Raw genomic sequence first — 16,145 nt, 5'->3', positions numbered from 1 at the left:
CATAGGTGGATACTGAAATACAAGCTTACATACAAAAACTTAACCAAAAACTGCTATGTCAAAAAAGGGGCATAATTTTTAAAAAAAGCAAAGTAGAGTTATGGGACCTACACAGTGCATGTCAGATCATGACAGTGAACAAATGTGTGAAGTTTCAATCCATTCCCATTAGTGGGTACTGAGATACCAGCTTACATACAAAACCTTAACCAAGAGTTTCTAAGTCGAAAAAGGGGCATAATTTTATTAAAAAAAAAAGCAAAATAGTTACAGAACCTGTGCAATGTAGGTCAGTTTATCACAGTGAATAAGTGTGTGAAGTTTCATTCCATTCCCACAAGTGGTTACTGAGATACCAGCTTACATACAAAACCTTAACCTTGAATTTCTAAGTCGAAAAAGGCGCATAATTTTGTAAATAAGCAACAAGAGATCAAAGAGTGATCTTGGCGCCCACCAATGTGCCATTTTTGAGTGTTCCAAATTTCAAGACTTACTGACTAGCTCAAGGTCAAAATTCATTTCCGTACACAACACTGTGCAATGGTCCAAATTCGAAAGCTGTAGCCGGAGTAATGTGAAAGTAGGTCACTAGATCAATTTCAAGGACAAAGTTCTTTGTACACAAAACTTTGCATGTGCAACAAGTTTGAAGGCTTTAGTTTGAGAAATTTGGAAGTAGGTCACTAGGTCAATCTTAAGGTCAAAGTTTATTTCAGTACACAAAACTATGCAAGTGGTCCATTTGAAGGCTGTAGCTTGAGAAATGTGAAAGTTGGTCACTAGGTCAAAATCAAGGTCAAATTACACTTCAGAACACAAATCTATGCATGTGGTCCAAATTTAAAGCCTGTACCTTCAAAAATGTGAAAGTAGGTCAATGTCAAGGTCAAAGTTTGTTTCTTTACACAATCCTATGCATGTGGTCTAAATTTGAAGCCTGTAGCTACAGAAATGTGAAAGTAGGTCACTAGGTCAATCTTAAGGTCAAAGTTCATTTCGGTACACAAAACTATGCAAGTTGTCCAAATTTGAAGGCTGTAGCTTGAGAAATGTGAAAGTAGGTCACTAGGTCAAAATCAAGGTCAAATTTTATTTCGGAACACAGAACTATGCATGTGGTCCAAATTTGAAGGCTGTACCTTCCAAAATGTGAAAGTAGGTCACTAGGTCAATGTAAAGGTCAATGTTTGTTTCGGTATACAAAACTATGCATGTGGTCCAAATTTGAAGCCTGTACCTTCAAAAATGTGAAAGTAGGTCACTAGGTCAATGTAAAGGTCAAATTTCATTTCAGAACATGAAACTATGCATGTGGTCCAAATTTGAAGCCTGTACCTTCAAAAATGTGAAAGTAGGTCACTAGGTCAATGTCAAGGTCAAAGTTTTTTTCAGTGCACAAAACTATGCACGTGGTCCAAATTTGAAGGCTGTAGCTACAGAAATGTGAAAGTAGGTCACTAGGTCAAAATCAAGGTCAACTCATGTCAAGGTTCATCTTGCCACTCAAAACCATACATGTGGTCCAAATCTGAATGTTGTAGGTTATTGACAAGAAGATTTTAAAAGCTTTTCCCTATACAAGTCTATATGAACCATGTGACCCCCAGGGTGGGGCCATATTTGACCCTAAGGGGATAATTTGAACAAACTTGGTAGAGAACCACTACATTAAAAATGCCAAAGCCCTAGTCTTTGTGGTTTGGACCAGAAAATTTTCAAAGTTTTTCCTTATATAAGTCTATGTAAACCATGTGACCCCTGGGGCGGGGGTCATATTTGACCCTAGGGGGATAATTTGAACAATCTTAGCAGAAGACCACTAAATGATGTCACAAACAAAATATCAAAGCCCTAGGCCCTGTGGTTTTGAACAAGAGGTTTTTCAAAGTTTTTCCCTATACAAGTCTATATAAACCATGTGACCCCCGGGGCGGGACCATATTAGGCCCAAGGGAAAAAATTTGAATCATCTTGGTAGAGGACCACTAGATGATGCTTCATACCAAATATCAAAGCCCTAGGCTCTGTGGTTTTGGACAAGAATATTTTCAAAGTTTTTCCCTATATAAATCTATGTAAATTATAGAAATAAACAAAGGGCCATAACTCATTCAAAAATTGTTGAACCAGTCTGATTTTCAGGGGGACACAACTAGGGTACCAATACATCATTCTGACAAAGTTTAGTCAAAATCCCCCTGGTAGTTTCTGAGGAGATGCGATAACGAGAAATTGTTAACGGAAGGACGGACGGAATGACGGACGGACGGACGGACGGAAGGACGACGGACCACGGATGCAGAGTGATTTGAATAGCCCACCATCTGATGATGGCGGGCTAAAAAAGAGTTATGGTACCTGAGCAATGTAGGTCAGTTTATCACAGTGAATAAGTGTGTGAAGTTTCAATCCATTCCCACAAGTGGTTACCGAGATACCAGCTTACATACAAAAACTTAACCAAATCGGGACGCCAACGCATTGTTGAGTCAAATAGCTCTACTATTCTCTGAATAGTCAAGCTAAAAAAGTAGAAACTAGTTTGTTAATTTTGTCTGTTTATTTGGTGGTGTTGTTTTGTTTATAAGTAAAGTAAAGTAAAGTGTTTGTTTATTATAGTGTCACCCCTACTGAAAGGGCCAGCCAAGTTGGCTTATAAATGAGACACCTACATACAATATTGAACAGCATTAATACTTCCCCGATTCCTATTTTTTAATGCCAGGCACCAGGCAGGTAGGCAATCAGTAACCATTTGTATGCTGTTGTTGTTAATGACAACTTAACTGAATTTAAATAAGAGGCTGACTATTAAAATCCTACCAAAGTAAAGTCCACTAAATAACCAGCTACATGCAGTTACCACCTACATTAATTTATTTGCAGAGATAACGTTTTTTGTTTTATCTTAGTTTAATAGTTTAAATTTAAGACTTGTTGTTTTTTTTTCATTTGTTAAAGATAGCTTGTACTGCTTTTTAAAACATCCAAAAACAATTTTTGCATTGGTCCCTATAATCAAGGGAACTTTTTCTTGGGTTAAGTTGGAGATCTTTGAGCTGCCCCAAGTACCTCCACATGTGAATCCATGATCACGTTTAATTTTTCTGTTTCATAAGTCATCTCACACATTGAAAACAATTAAGTACCACAACTTTTCCTATTAAGTGTCAAAAATTTGAAAATATTTTTTCTGAAATTGCAGGCCAAAGAACAGCTTCTGAAAAGTTCAAGTGTTCTTTATATACCGAAGTACCTTAAATATCTCCTTTATAGAAAAACTGACAGAAAACATGTTCCATTGTAGAAGCTTATCTTTATAAAATAGTTTATGAATTGCACTTGAAATATGATAAACTTCGTAAGTTCGCAGTTGAAATATGCAATAAATATTTTGAAACAAGATTATTAAACAGGTTATTGGCAGGAGGGGCACGTTTAGAATGATTGAGCCGTGCCATGAGAAAACCAACATAGTGGCTTTGCGACCAGCATGGATCCAGACCAGCCACTATGTTGGTTTTCTCATGGCGTGGCTCAGATAATTTATTTCGGTTCAAATAAGAAATTGCATATGTCATTGAATGGGGAAATGATTTAACATTAAAAGTGACAAAGTAAAAAAAAAACAATTTAAATCTGAGTCACCTAATGGAGAAAACGATAAAGTCATATCTAAGCAACAACATAAAAAGAACGAAATCAGATCCTGACAAAAAGATGTTCAGCACCCAACGGCAAGCTGTACAAAGATTAGAATTATACAAGTCATACTAACGTAGTTTGTTTTCACTATCAGTGACTCAGTGCTCGAGCGTCACCTCCCAAGCCACTGATTGGGTTTGATCGAGTGTGTGTGTGTTTGGGTTTAACTTCTTTTTTAATAAACATTTTTTCAGTCATATAACGATGTCATCTACTTGTAGCAGTGAGCAAAAATGCCCAACTTTTTGGTGCTTCCTCACTGGGATATATCACACCGTAGACACGTGACATGATATTAATGCTGAGTGCCAAGCGAGGAAGCTACTAGTACCATTTTTTTACGTCTTTGGAATGATGGGGCCTGGGATAGAACTTACAACCTCATGCACTCGAAGCAGCCACTCTACCACTAGGCTACCGAGGCGGTAATGGACCTGTTATAACAATTGGTAATTAATTTTTGCTTCATTACGTTTTCTCCATATGTGAATTCCGCATTCTCCGGTTGTTAAAGCACCACTGCTCATATTGAGCTACACTTATGCCCGAAGAATGCCAAAAATGACAGAAGCGAATATGAAATTGCATGGAAATTGCCAGTTGTCATACAGCCTCCACTACCTTCAGAAGAAAGCTGTAGGATGTACAAGTCAGCCCAATATCTGTAAAATGCAACCAACATGTCATGTGTCTATGGCGTGGTATTCCATTAGGGCTGCACAAATAGATACCAAACAATAGTAATCTGCATTTTAATTTTTCCTCCATAAATAAAATCCAATTAGACAGTTAACTCCAATTATAGGTCTGAATCCATATAATCTTCTTACAGATCACAGGTAAAAGTTTCATCAAAATATAACTAGCAATTTTTAAGATAAAAAGCAATAAAAAATTCATAATAAAAATCATTAAAGGGCAATAACTCAATGACATCATTCATACCATGTTAATGATATGTGCACATTACATTACATTAAAAAAAATTTTCATTGCTGAAAAGTTTCATCAAAATCTGACCAGCGGTTTTGTAGAGATTTTAAGGCAACAACAAATTTTCATAATTAAAACCAAGAAAGGGCAATAACTCCATGAAAAATCAACAGACCAGAACATATCAAAGCAATATGCAATCATCCATACATTATAATTATATTAATAAAAAAAATATACATATTAAATCAGTTACAGAAATAACAAGCCATCAAAATGATGCTTTAAATAATTTGAGTTGTATTAAAAACTGCATAATTAAGTCACAGACAGTAAACACTAATCATTTACCTTTTAAAATGGTAAAAAGTTATGTGTATAAATTTCCACTGACAATAATCCATTAAAAATTTGCAAATACCATTCAAAACTCTCACAAAAAAACTCCTAAAAAGAACTTCAAGCAAACAACTACATGTCTAACGACAAGCTTGCTATATTTGCTCTCTTACTCATCATACCTTGGTTTCTATCGTCGGCAGACGAGACTTTTCAATCATAATCCCGCTGATTAAATATTTAACAGCAAATAATCGTGAAATGTCTTGTGTGGTTCTTACCATATAAATATTTACAATATCAAGTCTTTATTCGTATTATATGATATTATAATTTGCTTGTATTGTTCTATGAATGATAACAGCTATCCATTGATAGTATCCTTTGATAGGCGACATTTAAATTTCTATAAAACCTCTCCTCTTTGATATTCAATCCATGTTCAGTACAGTGTTTGGTATTTTTTATCCGTATTTTTGTATGAATGGCCTTACGGTACATTGATAACAAGGAAGAATGTACAAAAAAAATTAATATCTCAATAATCGTCTTGTTTATGACATTCAATCCTTGTGCACTTTAAAAAGCACATGTTTTTTCTCTGTATGAATGATATTATCACTGAAAACCTGTATGAAATGTCTCTTGTGGTGTTCAGTTTGTATTTGAAGTGAAGCACAGGTTATAGCTTTTTTCCACATGTCATTTCCATATATAGCACCACATAAATGGAATCACACCCAATGAAATACCTTAAAAGGCAAGACCTGTAAAGTAGCTTATGATGATTAAATACAGGCTACTCCAAATAAGGTTATTTGATTAGATAGGTTATAATTATCTAACATATACAGGAAATGCTGTCTTGGAAAGAAACAATTAAAATATATCACTATGCATGAAAACTGTACAATAACCAGGGTATTTATACTTTGAGGGATTTTTATTTGAGGAAAGAAAGCTCTAAATTTAAGCAAAAGTAAATGAAAATCCTAATGTACATGTAACGTCAATGTTAGGGGAAACTGCATGATTTGAAAGAAATTTTCTGTGAGGATAAGGCTGGCTATTAGGGTCCCTTTTTATAGAACACAATAAGCCCTGATGACCTAGCCCACGACCTTGCCCTCAGATATCAAACTCATACACCTAAAACATCTTGTTCTGCTCAATGTTTATAAAGACGTTCACTAAATTGCCTTTCATGCTTCAAAAATTTATGGTTGAGACATTAGAAACAATATATGGAGGTGTCTGGAAACAGAAAGTGATCTTGCAGGTGATCTTGACCTTGGAGGTACGGACCTGATTTTGTCTGTGACACAGCTTCTCTTCATGCTAAATATTTATGTCAAACTGGAAATTTCTTTAAACAAGAGGACCATGATGGTCCTGAATCGCTCACCTCTTCCCACATGACGTCGTTTTTTCTATTATTTGACATAGTGACCTAGTTTTTGAGCTCATGTGACCCAGTTTTGAACTTGACCTAGATATTATCAAGATAAAAATTCTGACCAATTTTCATGAAGATCCATTGAAAAATATGGTCTCTAGAGAGGTCACAAGGTTTTTCTATTATTTGACCTAGTTTTCGAAGGTACATGACCCTGTTTTAAATTTTATCTAGATATCATCAAGGTGAACATTCTCACTAATTTTCATGAAGATCTCATGAAAAATATGGCCTCTACAGAGGTCACAAGATTTTTCTATTTTTATACCTACTGGCCTAGTTTTTGACCGCACGTGACCCAGTTTCGAAACTGACCTAGATATCATCAAGGTGAATATTCAGATCAATTTTCATGAAGATCCATTGAAAAAAATGGCCTCTAGAGAGGTCAAAAGATTTTTCTAATTTTAGACCTACTGACCTAGTTTTTGATCGCAGTTGACCCAGTTACAAACTTGACCTATATATCATCAAGATAAACATTCAGACTAACTTTCATACAGATCCCATGAAAAATATGGCCTCTAGAGAGGTCACAAGGTTTTTCTATTATTTGACCTACTGACCTACTTTTTGATGGCACGTGACCCATTTTAAAACTTGACCTAGATATCATCAAAATGAACATTCAGACCAACTTTCATACAGATCCCATGAAAAATATGGCCTTTAGAGAGGTCACAAGGTTTTTCTATTATTTGACCTACTGACCTAGTTTTTGAAGCCACATGACCCAGTTTCGAACTTGACCTAGATATCATCAAGGTGAACGTTCTGACCAATTTTCATGAAGATCTTGTGAAATATACGGCCTCTAGAGAGGTCACAAGGTTTTTCTATTTTTAGACCTACTGACCTAGTTTTTGAAGGCACGTGACCCAGTTTCGAACTTGACCTAGATATCATCAAGGTGAACATTCTGACCAATTTTCATGAAGATCTTGTGAAATATATGGCCTCTAGAGAGGTCACAAGGTTTTTCTATTTTTAGACCTACTGACCTAGTTTTTAACGGCATGTGACCCAGTTTCGAACTTGACCTAGATATCATCAAGGTGAACATTCTGACCAACTTTCATAAAGGTCCCATGAAAAATGTGACCTCTAGAGTGGTCACAAGCAAAAGTTTACGGACGGACGGACGGACTGACGGACGCACGGACGACGGACGCCGCGCGATCACAAAAGCTCACCTTGTCACTTTGTGACAGGTGAGCTAAAAACTTAAAAAGGAAAAAAAATGTATAAAGTTTGTGCAAACTGTGAGTTCCCCAAATACCTATGAGCATGCAGAGTCGTACAGACCTGACTTCTGCGTGAGAAATACTTCTTCATCTTTCTTAACACTTCTATGTAAAGTTTCAGTTGAATCTCTTATACCATTTAAAAAGTACGACTAAACATACCTTAATGCATGTCTATATTAAACAGCCACTTGCCTAAAGAAGCCAGTCAGCGAAATTTCAACTCCTCTTCAGCAACAACCTCCCTTAATCACCCAGAATGTGTCACTTCATTGACTGGCTGCTTCAATTTATACAGTTATGATTGTATAACAATTATTCTAATATGCTTGCCTCTGTTAAAACACTCTTACGCTAGAATGCCGTCACGTTAAAGCCCTGCTCTGCGGCTATTCAAATTCTTTTGTGTGTATGCAACCCAGGTTTACAATACGGAACAGTTAACGGCCACGTGCCATACCTAAGCACGCAAAACCACAGGTATTTTATATAGAATTTAATATTAAATAGACTCTATTTTGACAGGCGTAACTGTACATATCAGGATTTTCATGCTTTTCAGTGACAATTCAAGGTTAAAAGGTAGGACGGGAGCAGGGCTTTAACGTGCGGTGACGTCAAAGTTTTTGTTGCGACCAAGAAAGAGCGCTTCTATATTTCATCTACTGTCTTAGATTAAGGACATATTAGAATCGAAATAATTTATAACAAAACCGTATTTTAACAAATATTTATACACTCGGGTGGTAACACGTCATACAAATAATTTCACGAGGGCTGTGCCCTCGTGAAATTGTTACACCCAACATATAACCGCCCATTGTGCATAAATAGTGTTAAAACACTCTTTTGCTATAAATTATTTCTTAAATATTAAATGATAAAAGACTAAATTTACTCAGCCCATATAATAAACCATTTAATATATTAACCTTTAGCCAGCCAAATTTCTAAAATGGACAGGTCTGTCATTCAATTTTGGCAGTACCATTTATTACTTAAAGGGGTGTTCAATGAAAATTTACTGACTTCCTAAAATGGACTGGTCCATCATTCAATTTGGGCAGTACCATTTATTACTTGAAGGGGTGTTCAAATTTACTGACTGAATAGCAAACAGTGTAAATCATGATCAGCCAGCATGGACGTGCAGGCTGATCTTGGTCTGCACTCAGGTCGCAAAGGCAGAATCACTTGCCGCTAGCAGGTTAAAGGTTAATTTAATAATTATGCAAATGTTAAAACTATATTTGTAACACTGGCAGTCATTTTTCTTAAAGGTGTTGCAACTTGATTCTAGACCTCGGCCTTTTATCAAAACCAGTCAGGTTTGAAAATTATAGACACAGCAGTTAAGCAACAGTGAAACACTGCACATAACACTTGGACCAATACAATAGCTGATCCCAGTGACCTTAGTCTTTTTGGTACCTGTCAGGACCTAGAACAGACAGAATGACCAGTATCCCTACATCCAGTGAGGAGGTCATGGAAACAACAGAATATCCTGTATTAAATTCTAATGTGTTGATTCAGTCCTGAATCTCTGAATGTTTATACGTTTTTCAGACTGTGATTAAACAGGCAATTTTCTTCTCAATTTAACTTTCAACAAAGCAAGAAGATAAAACGATAAAAGTACACACTTTACATAATGTTGGCTGCTAAAAGTAAATAACAATATTCTTAACCTTTACCCTGCTACATTCAATTTGGGCAGAACCATTTATTGTTCAAAGGGATGTTCACTGAAAATTTACCGACTGAATAGTGAAACAGCGCAGACCATGATCAGCCTGCACAGATGTGCAGGCTGATCTTGGTCTGCACTGGTCGCATAGGCTGAATCAACTGCCGCCAGCAGGCCAAATGGGTAAAATGCAGAGACAACCTTGTTTTCTTTAATCAGCATAATATTAGTAAATTAGTCTTTCTCTCGGAAAGTACTGCCATCTTCTCCGCATGAAACAGAGATGGAGGACGAGATGATTTCTGACAATGTCTTCTATCAAACCATCACAGAGAACGTATGCCTCAACCGGGGATCAAACCTATGACCCTGTGATCGGCAGATCTGCACTACCCTTACTGAGCTAAGCTGACTGGCCCCACAAACTATTATACAAAAGTAAACAAACAACAAGCAGAAGCAGGGGAACCAGTGGCAGAGTGGTTAGCTGGTTGGGCTAAAACACTAGCGATCCAGGTTCAGTTCCCGGTTGGGGCTGATATCCCAACTAGTGTTCAGTGTTGGGCGATTTACTTAAATTGGTACTGTTTCCAGCAGTATCAGCCTAGACTAGATACTGGAGAGGTAAATATGACATCTGCAGTGGGCTCGGCTGGAAATAAGTTGTTCAGTCCATTCCAGGCAGGGACTTTCGTCGACTACCCATGTCAAGAAACCTTACCTTTGCCGTTTTAGGAGAGATGTATGTAACAACTGACAGACAAAAGGACCACATAAAATTTAATGACAGAAACACGCATTTCCAAAATGAACAACTATTTCCTACCTGACCAGTTATGAACAATGTTCCATGAACCACACTATGGGTGGGTGAGGTAGGGGGAAGGGGATGCTTATATTAAAATATGGAATATAGTTTAAAATCCCATCTACAGGAAAGTAAAATCAAAATCGTTTAAAAGTATAACTTTACATTGGTTAAGCTGCCCTAACAAATATCTTGATGTATACAACTGTCAACCAGTTTGTTAAATTAATCATCACCGTTTAACTTGTAATAAAAACAGGAAACAAGATATCTTAATTATTTAGTATTTAAATGCAAAATTTGGGGTCACACTTGTTTCATTGGAGAATTAATTCATACAGTATAGACGTAATTTATCAAAACTGTCAAGCCTCATAAAAAATGAATTTTTTCTATGCACAAATTTTGTCCTCAAAAGGTTTTTGCCCCCTTACCTTGGTGACCCAAACACTGGCTTTAATTGGCTGTAAAAGTATTAGCTCCTGTAAATGTGCCTACAACCTCCTAACAATGGGTGACAAAAACAAATTACTCAATCAAACCTAACTTGGATTACAATGTTAAGTTGCATATTAATTTTGCAGCTAATCTGCTTCTGCTTGTTGGGTTACAATGCTCTCAATATCTGACAAAAAACACTAAAACAGCCCAGGTAATACTGTAAAATCTGATAAGTTTGTGTGATAACAATTTTCCGAAATTCAGAAACTGTCTCATTTAGCTGGTTTTAAACTTCATTTAGGTAGTAAATTTCTCCTTTAAAAGAAGCTAAAATCTGAGATTTTTAAGATTTTTTTAGTAATAAAAAAATCCTAAATCAGAAAAAATTGATCCTTTGCAAATATTTCTGATTTTATTGTAAATGTTATTTGTAGACTGCACAGCTCTTATTTTGCAGAATGTCTTACGCTTTTACCAGCATTCAAATTCTGGCTGAAAAGGGAGACAGTGTGCCACACCCACCTCGATGCGAAAAAGCGTACCTGACATTGAAACAAACGCATCTTACCTTCACCTGAGCATCTTATCACATTCTCGTAAAACTGAAGTTCGCTTTCGCAGAGTACAAAATCGACTGAAACCCCCGATGGTAAATTATATCTGAGACACTTATTCCAATATATCAAAATTTTCTAGAAATGAAAAATATCTGAACTGTATCCAATACAATCTGAATTTGATCTGAATTACGCAGAGACTTGCAGATCCAAGTGCTCAAGAAGCTTTCAGGAATTTTTACCTGAAGCAATTGAAGAAAAGCCGAAAACAGAAAGTTCTTTTTCCCTGCTGTACAAGACTGATAGCAATTCAACACAATTATAACAATTCATACAGGTAGCTTGGTTTCTATTTTCAATTTATGAATCTTGAAAGACAAAACTTAACCTACAGGGGTATCGGGGGGGAAAGCAAATTGTATTCTATTGTCAGCGCAACTTCATTAGTTTGAGTATCTAAAGAAATGTGATACGTAATTTAAAACATGTTATTTTTAGAAATCAGATTTCAGCTATTGAATTCTATAAGTCTGTTGAACTTTGCTTCTTATAGCTATATGAAACTTTTGTAGATGAAAACAATATCCATGAAATCAGCTTCCTTATAATTACAGTCAAACCTCTGAATAAAGACCAACTCTGTATAACGACCACCTCTGAATAAAGCCCAACTCTATATAATGACCACCTCTGAATAAAGACCAACTCTGTATAACGACCACCTCTGAATAAAGCCCAACTCTATATAATGACCACCTCTGAATAAAGACTAACTCTGTATAACGACCACCTCTGAATAAAGACCAACTCTGAATAAAGATCACTAATATAAAACCTGCAAACAAAGGTCACTATTTTCTCCTCTGTTTAACCAGAGTGTACACTGACCACATTTTTGATTTCCCAAGAGTATTTTTATGGCGAGGATTCACTGTATATACAGGATATTTGTTTCTTTTAATTAACAAGAGATCACAGAGTGATCTTGGCGCCCACCAATGTGCCATTTTTGAGTGTTCCAAATTTCAAGACTTACTGACTAGCTCAAGGTCAAATTTCATTTCCGTACACAACACTGTGCATGTGGTCCAAATTCGAAAGCTGTAGCTTGAGAAATGTGAAAGTAGGTCACTAGATTAATCTTAAGGTCAAAGTTTAATTCGGTACACAAAACTATACAAGTGGTCCAAATTTGAAGGCTGTAGCTTGAGAAATGTGAAAGTAGGTCACTAAGTCAAAATCAAGGTCAAATTTCACTTCAGAAACAAATCTATGCATGTAGTCCAAAATTGAAGCCTGTACCTTCAAAAATGTGAAAGTAGGTCACTAGGTCAATGTCAAGGTCAAAGTTTGTTTCAGTACACAATCCTATTCATGTGGTCTAAATTTGAAGCCTGTAGCTACAGAAATGTGAAAGTAGGTCACTAGGTCAATCTTAAGGTCAAAGTTCATTTCGGTACACAAAACTACACAAGTGGTCCAAATTTGAAGGCTGTAGCTTGAGAAATGTGAAAGTAGGTCACTAGGTCAATGTAAAGGTCAAAGTTTGTTTCGGTACACAAAACCATGCATGTGGTCTAAATTTGAAGCCTGTAGCTACAGAAATGTGAAAGCAGGTCACTAGGTCAATCTTAAGGTCAAAGTTCATTTCGGTACACAAAACTACGCAAGTGGTCCAAATTTGAAGGCTGTAGCTTGAGAAATGTGAAAGTAGGTCACTAGGTCAAAATCAAGGTCAAATTTTATTTTGGAATACAGAACTATGCATGTGGTCCAAATTTGAAGCCTTTACCTTCAAAAACGTGAAAGTAGGTCACTAGGTCAATGTAAAGGTTAAAGTTTGTTTCAGTACATAAAACCATGCATGTGGTCCAAATTTGAAGGCTGTGGCTTGAGAAATGTGAAAGTAGGTCACTGGGTCAAAATCAAGGTCAAATTTCATTTCGGAACACGAAATTATGCATTTGGTCCAAATTTGAAGCCTGTACCTTCAAAAATGTGAAAGTAGGTCACTAGGTCAATGTCAAGGTCAAAGTTTATTTCAGTGCACTAAACTATGCATGTGGTCCAAATTTGAAGGTTGTAGCTACAGAAATGTGAAAGTAGGTCACTAGGTCAAAATCAAGGTCAACTCATGTCAAGGTTCATCTTGCCACTCAAAACCATACATGTGGTCCAAATTTGAATGTTGTAGGTTATTGACAAGAAGTTTTTAAAAGCTTTTCCCTATATAAGTCTATATGAACCATGTGACCCCAGGGCGGGGCCATATTTGACCCTAGGGGGATAATTTTAACAAACTTGGTAGAGAACCACCAGGCGATGCTACATTACAATATCAAAGCCCTAGGCTTTGTGGTTTGGACAAGAAGATTTTCAAAGTTTTTCCTTATATAAGTCTATGTAAACCATGTGACTCCCGGGGCGGGCCATATTTGACCCTAGGGGGATAATTTGAATAATCTTAGTAGAAGACCACTAGATGATGTCACATACAAAATATCAAAGCCCTAGGCCCTGTGGTTTTGGACAAGAGGTTTTTCAAAGTTTTTCCCTATATAAGTCTTTATAAACCATGTGACCCCCGGGGCGGGGGCCATATGAGACCCCAGGGAAATAATTTCAATCATCTTGGTAGAGGACTACTAGATGATGCTTCATACCAAATATCAAAGCCCTAGGCTCTGTGGTTTTGGGCAAGAAGATTTTCAAAGTTTTTCCCTATATAAATCTATGTAAATTATAGAAATAAACAAAGGGCCATAACTCACTAAAAATTTGTTGAACCAGTCTGATTTTCAGGGGGACACAACTAGGGTACCAATACATCATTCTGACAAAGTTTGGTCAAAATCCCCCTGGTAGTTTCTGAGGAGATGCGATAACGAGAAATTGTTAACGGAAGGACGGACGGACGGACGGAAGGACGCCGGACCACGGACGCAGAGTGATTTGAATAGCCCACCATCTGATGATGGTGGGCTAAAAATATAAAATCAAAATATCCTTTACCAAGTGAATACAATATGCAACAGAGCTTTTTTTCAGGTCAATTTGGGGCCAAACTTCGGCACCGATTCAAAAGGCAAATAGGAACTACATGTATGTTGGTATTTTCTAAACTTCAATTTTCAAGGTTTAAAAAAAAAAGATTCCTGTGAAACAAAACACAATGCATTTATAATCATTTTTTTTTAAATGTGACATTTTAGACAAATTTTTCCCCAACTGTAAAAGCTCTGATCCTATTTCCAGATCAGAGGGGGAAAAAACTAGCAATTTTTTTATCAGTGGCATTGTAAGCCACAAATGAAAATTCAAGACTAGGTATTCAAATTAATTTTTTTTTATCTTACTTGTTTAACAAACAGCATAATTATATTTCACTGAAAAACATAATAAAAACAACATTTTTTTTCAGTTGGGAAGTGACTGATACAAACCACTACTACATCAGAATGAAACAGCCAGATCCAAGCAATGACCTGTCGTCAAATAGGGTTCTAAACATTCAAATTGTAATTGGTAAAGAAAGGCTTAAAAAAAAGCCATGGCTTCACAGTGCAATCAAAATTTGTCATCCCAATGGAGCAAAAAAGTAACAAAGACCTGAAAATGTACCTATTTGCACCAAGTGCAAAATGAAAATGAACTTTTTAAGACAATAAATAAATCTTCACCACAGGTCAATAACAAATAAAACACTGTGCTAGGAAACAAAATTTAGGACTTCTCTTGGGGGTGGGGGGAGGTGGTTACATTGCGCTGACACAATTATTATAGGTCATATGGGGTATGGCGACTTTCCAGCTTTGGTGGTCGAGGAAGACCCTAGGTGCCCCTTCATGGGTGGGCACTTTGGTAGAACCACCATCTTTTCGTAAGCCAGCTGGATGGCTTCCTCACATGAAGAATTCAATGCCCCAAGTAAGGCTCGAACCCACATGCATTAGGGGCGAGTGATCTGAAGTCAGCAACCTTAACCACTCTGCCATGGATGCACAGAGAACTTTTCTTGAAATAGTGCACAGGTACATACATAACAGAAAATCCAGAACAAAAAACGAAAACTTATCGATACCTTTTCACATGACATGGTCAATTTGTAAACAAGAACCTTCACCTCAGCTCATTAATATACAATAATGAAAGAACCATTTATTTAGCACCTTTTATGACAAAAACATGCCAAAACAGAAATTTCCAGGAAGCATAATTTGTACGGGAACAAACAAGAAAACACAGCAGAAAAAAATGCCGATAATTCATCTGCCACTCAGCAGCATACCTGTGTTTGTACATGAGGATCCATAAATAGTTTATTGCACTTTCAAGAGAGAAGTTATTATGTTCAGCAAAACAATATTTATTCTGTTCAACATCACTAAAATCAGGTCAGGTCTTTTTTTTTTAATTTCATTGAAAAATATATTTTATCTTACAACTCACAGACTTAGGGAAAATGAAATAATTATCGGCATCTCTGTCTCAGCTTTGATATTCAATGTAAGAACAGCAAACAGAACTGATCTGACAACATCTTTTTGTGAAGATTTGTCAAGTTGTTCAGCTGTGTTTAATGAAGTACATTTCATGAAAATGTGTGAACAAGTACCGGTATTTCATGAAAAAATGTTAACATATATTTCATGAAAATACATGACCATACAAAAAGAATTCATAAATATTTTCAATGACTAAGACACTATGAAAAAGAGCTGTTTATAAAATACCCTAGCCCAAACAAGTGATAGCCCGTTTCAATTTTCAGTCCCGAGATCACTATGACCTTGACCTTCTGATACCATTGGGTTCATCTACTGACCCCATCCTATGAAGTGTGGGAACTGTATGCAAATGTGTTCTTTAGATACTACTGATACCCAAAACAATAAAGGTCATCCTATGAAGTTTAAAGGCAGAAAGTCAAAGAGTTCTAAAGATACTGAACGGAAACCATTTCCAGTGT

At 36.4% G+C, this 16,145-nt stretch overlaps 1 protein-coding gene across 11 annotated transcripts in view; it reads right to left on the bottom strand.

The window, feature by feature from the left end:
* The window catches only part of LOC123538762 (uncharacterized), a 197,351-nt gene that overhangs the window by 166,898 nt on the left and 14,308 nt on the right, over nucleotides 1-16,145 (bottom strand). The window contains exon 1 of one of the 11 annotated variants that reach the window (XM_053530358.1): nucleotides 11,419-11,519. The exons of 8 other annotated variants lie outside the window; for them this stretch is intronic. In XM_053530358.1, coding sequence (XP_053386333.1) covers nucleotides 11,419-11,509 — 91 coding nt within the window. In that variant the 5' untranslated portion in view covers nucleotides 11,510-11,519. Of the gene's footprint in view, nucleotides 1-4,992; nucleotides 5,131-11,187; nucleotides 11,352-11,418; nucleotides 11,520-16,145 lie in introns of those variants that run through there. 2 more of the 11 variants (XM_053530363.1, XM_053530364.1) reach the window with 2 other exon arrangements.

Source organism: Mercenaria mercenaria, chromosome 18 (genome assembly GCF_021730395.1).
Source record: "Mercenaria mercenaria strain notata chromosome 18, MADL_Memer_1, whole genome shotgun sequence".
Classification (NCBI taxonomy): Eukaryota; Metazoa; Mollusca; class Bivalvia; order Venerida; family Veneridae; genus Mercenaria; species Mercenaria mercenaria.
The sequence above is the reverse complement of the archived record's forward strand: the minus strand, read 5'-3'. Positions and strand labels throughout refer to the sequence as shown.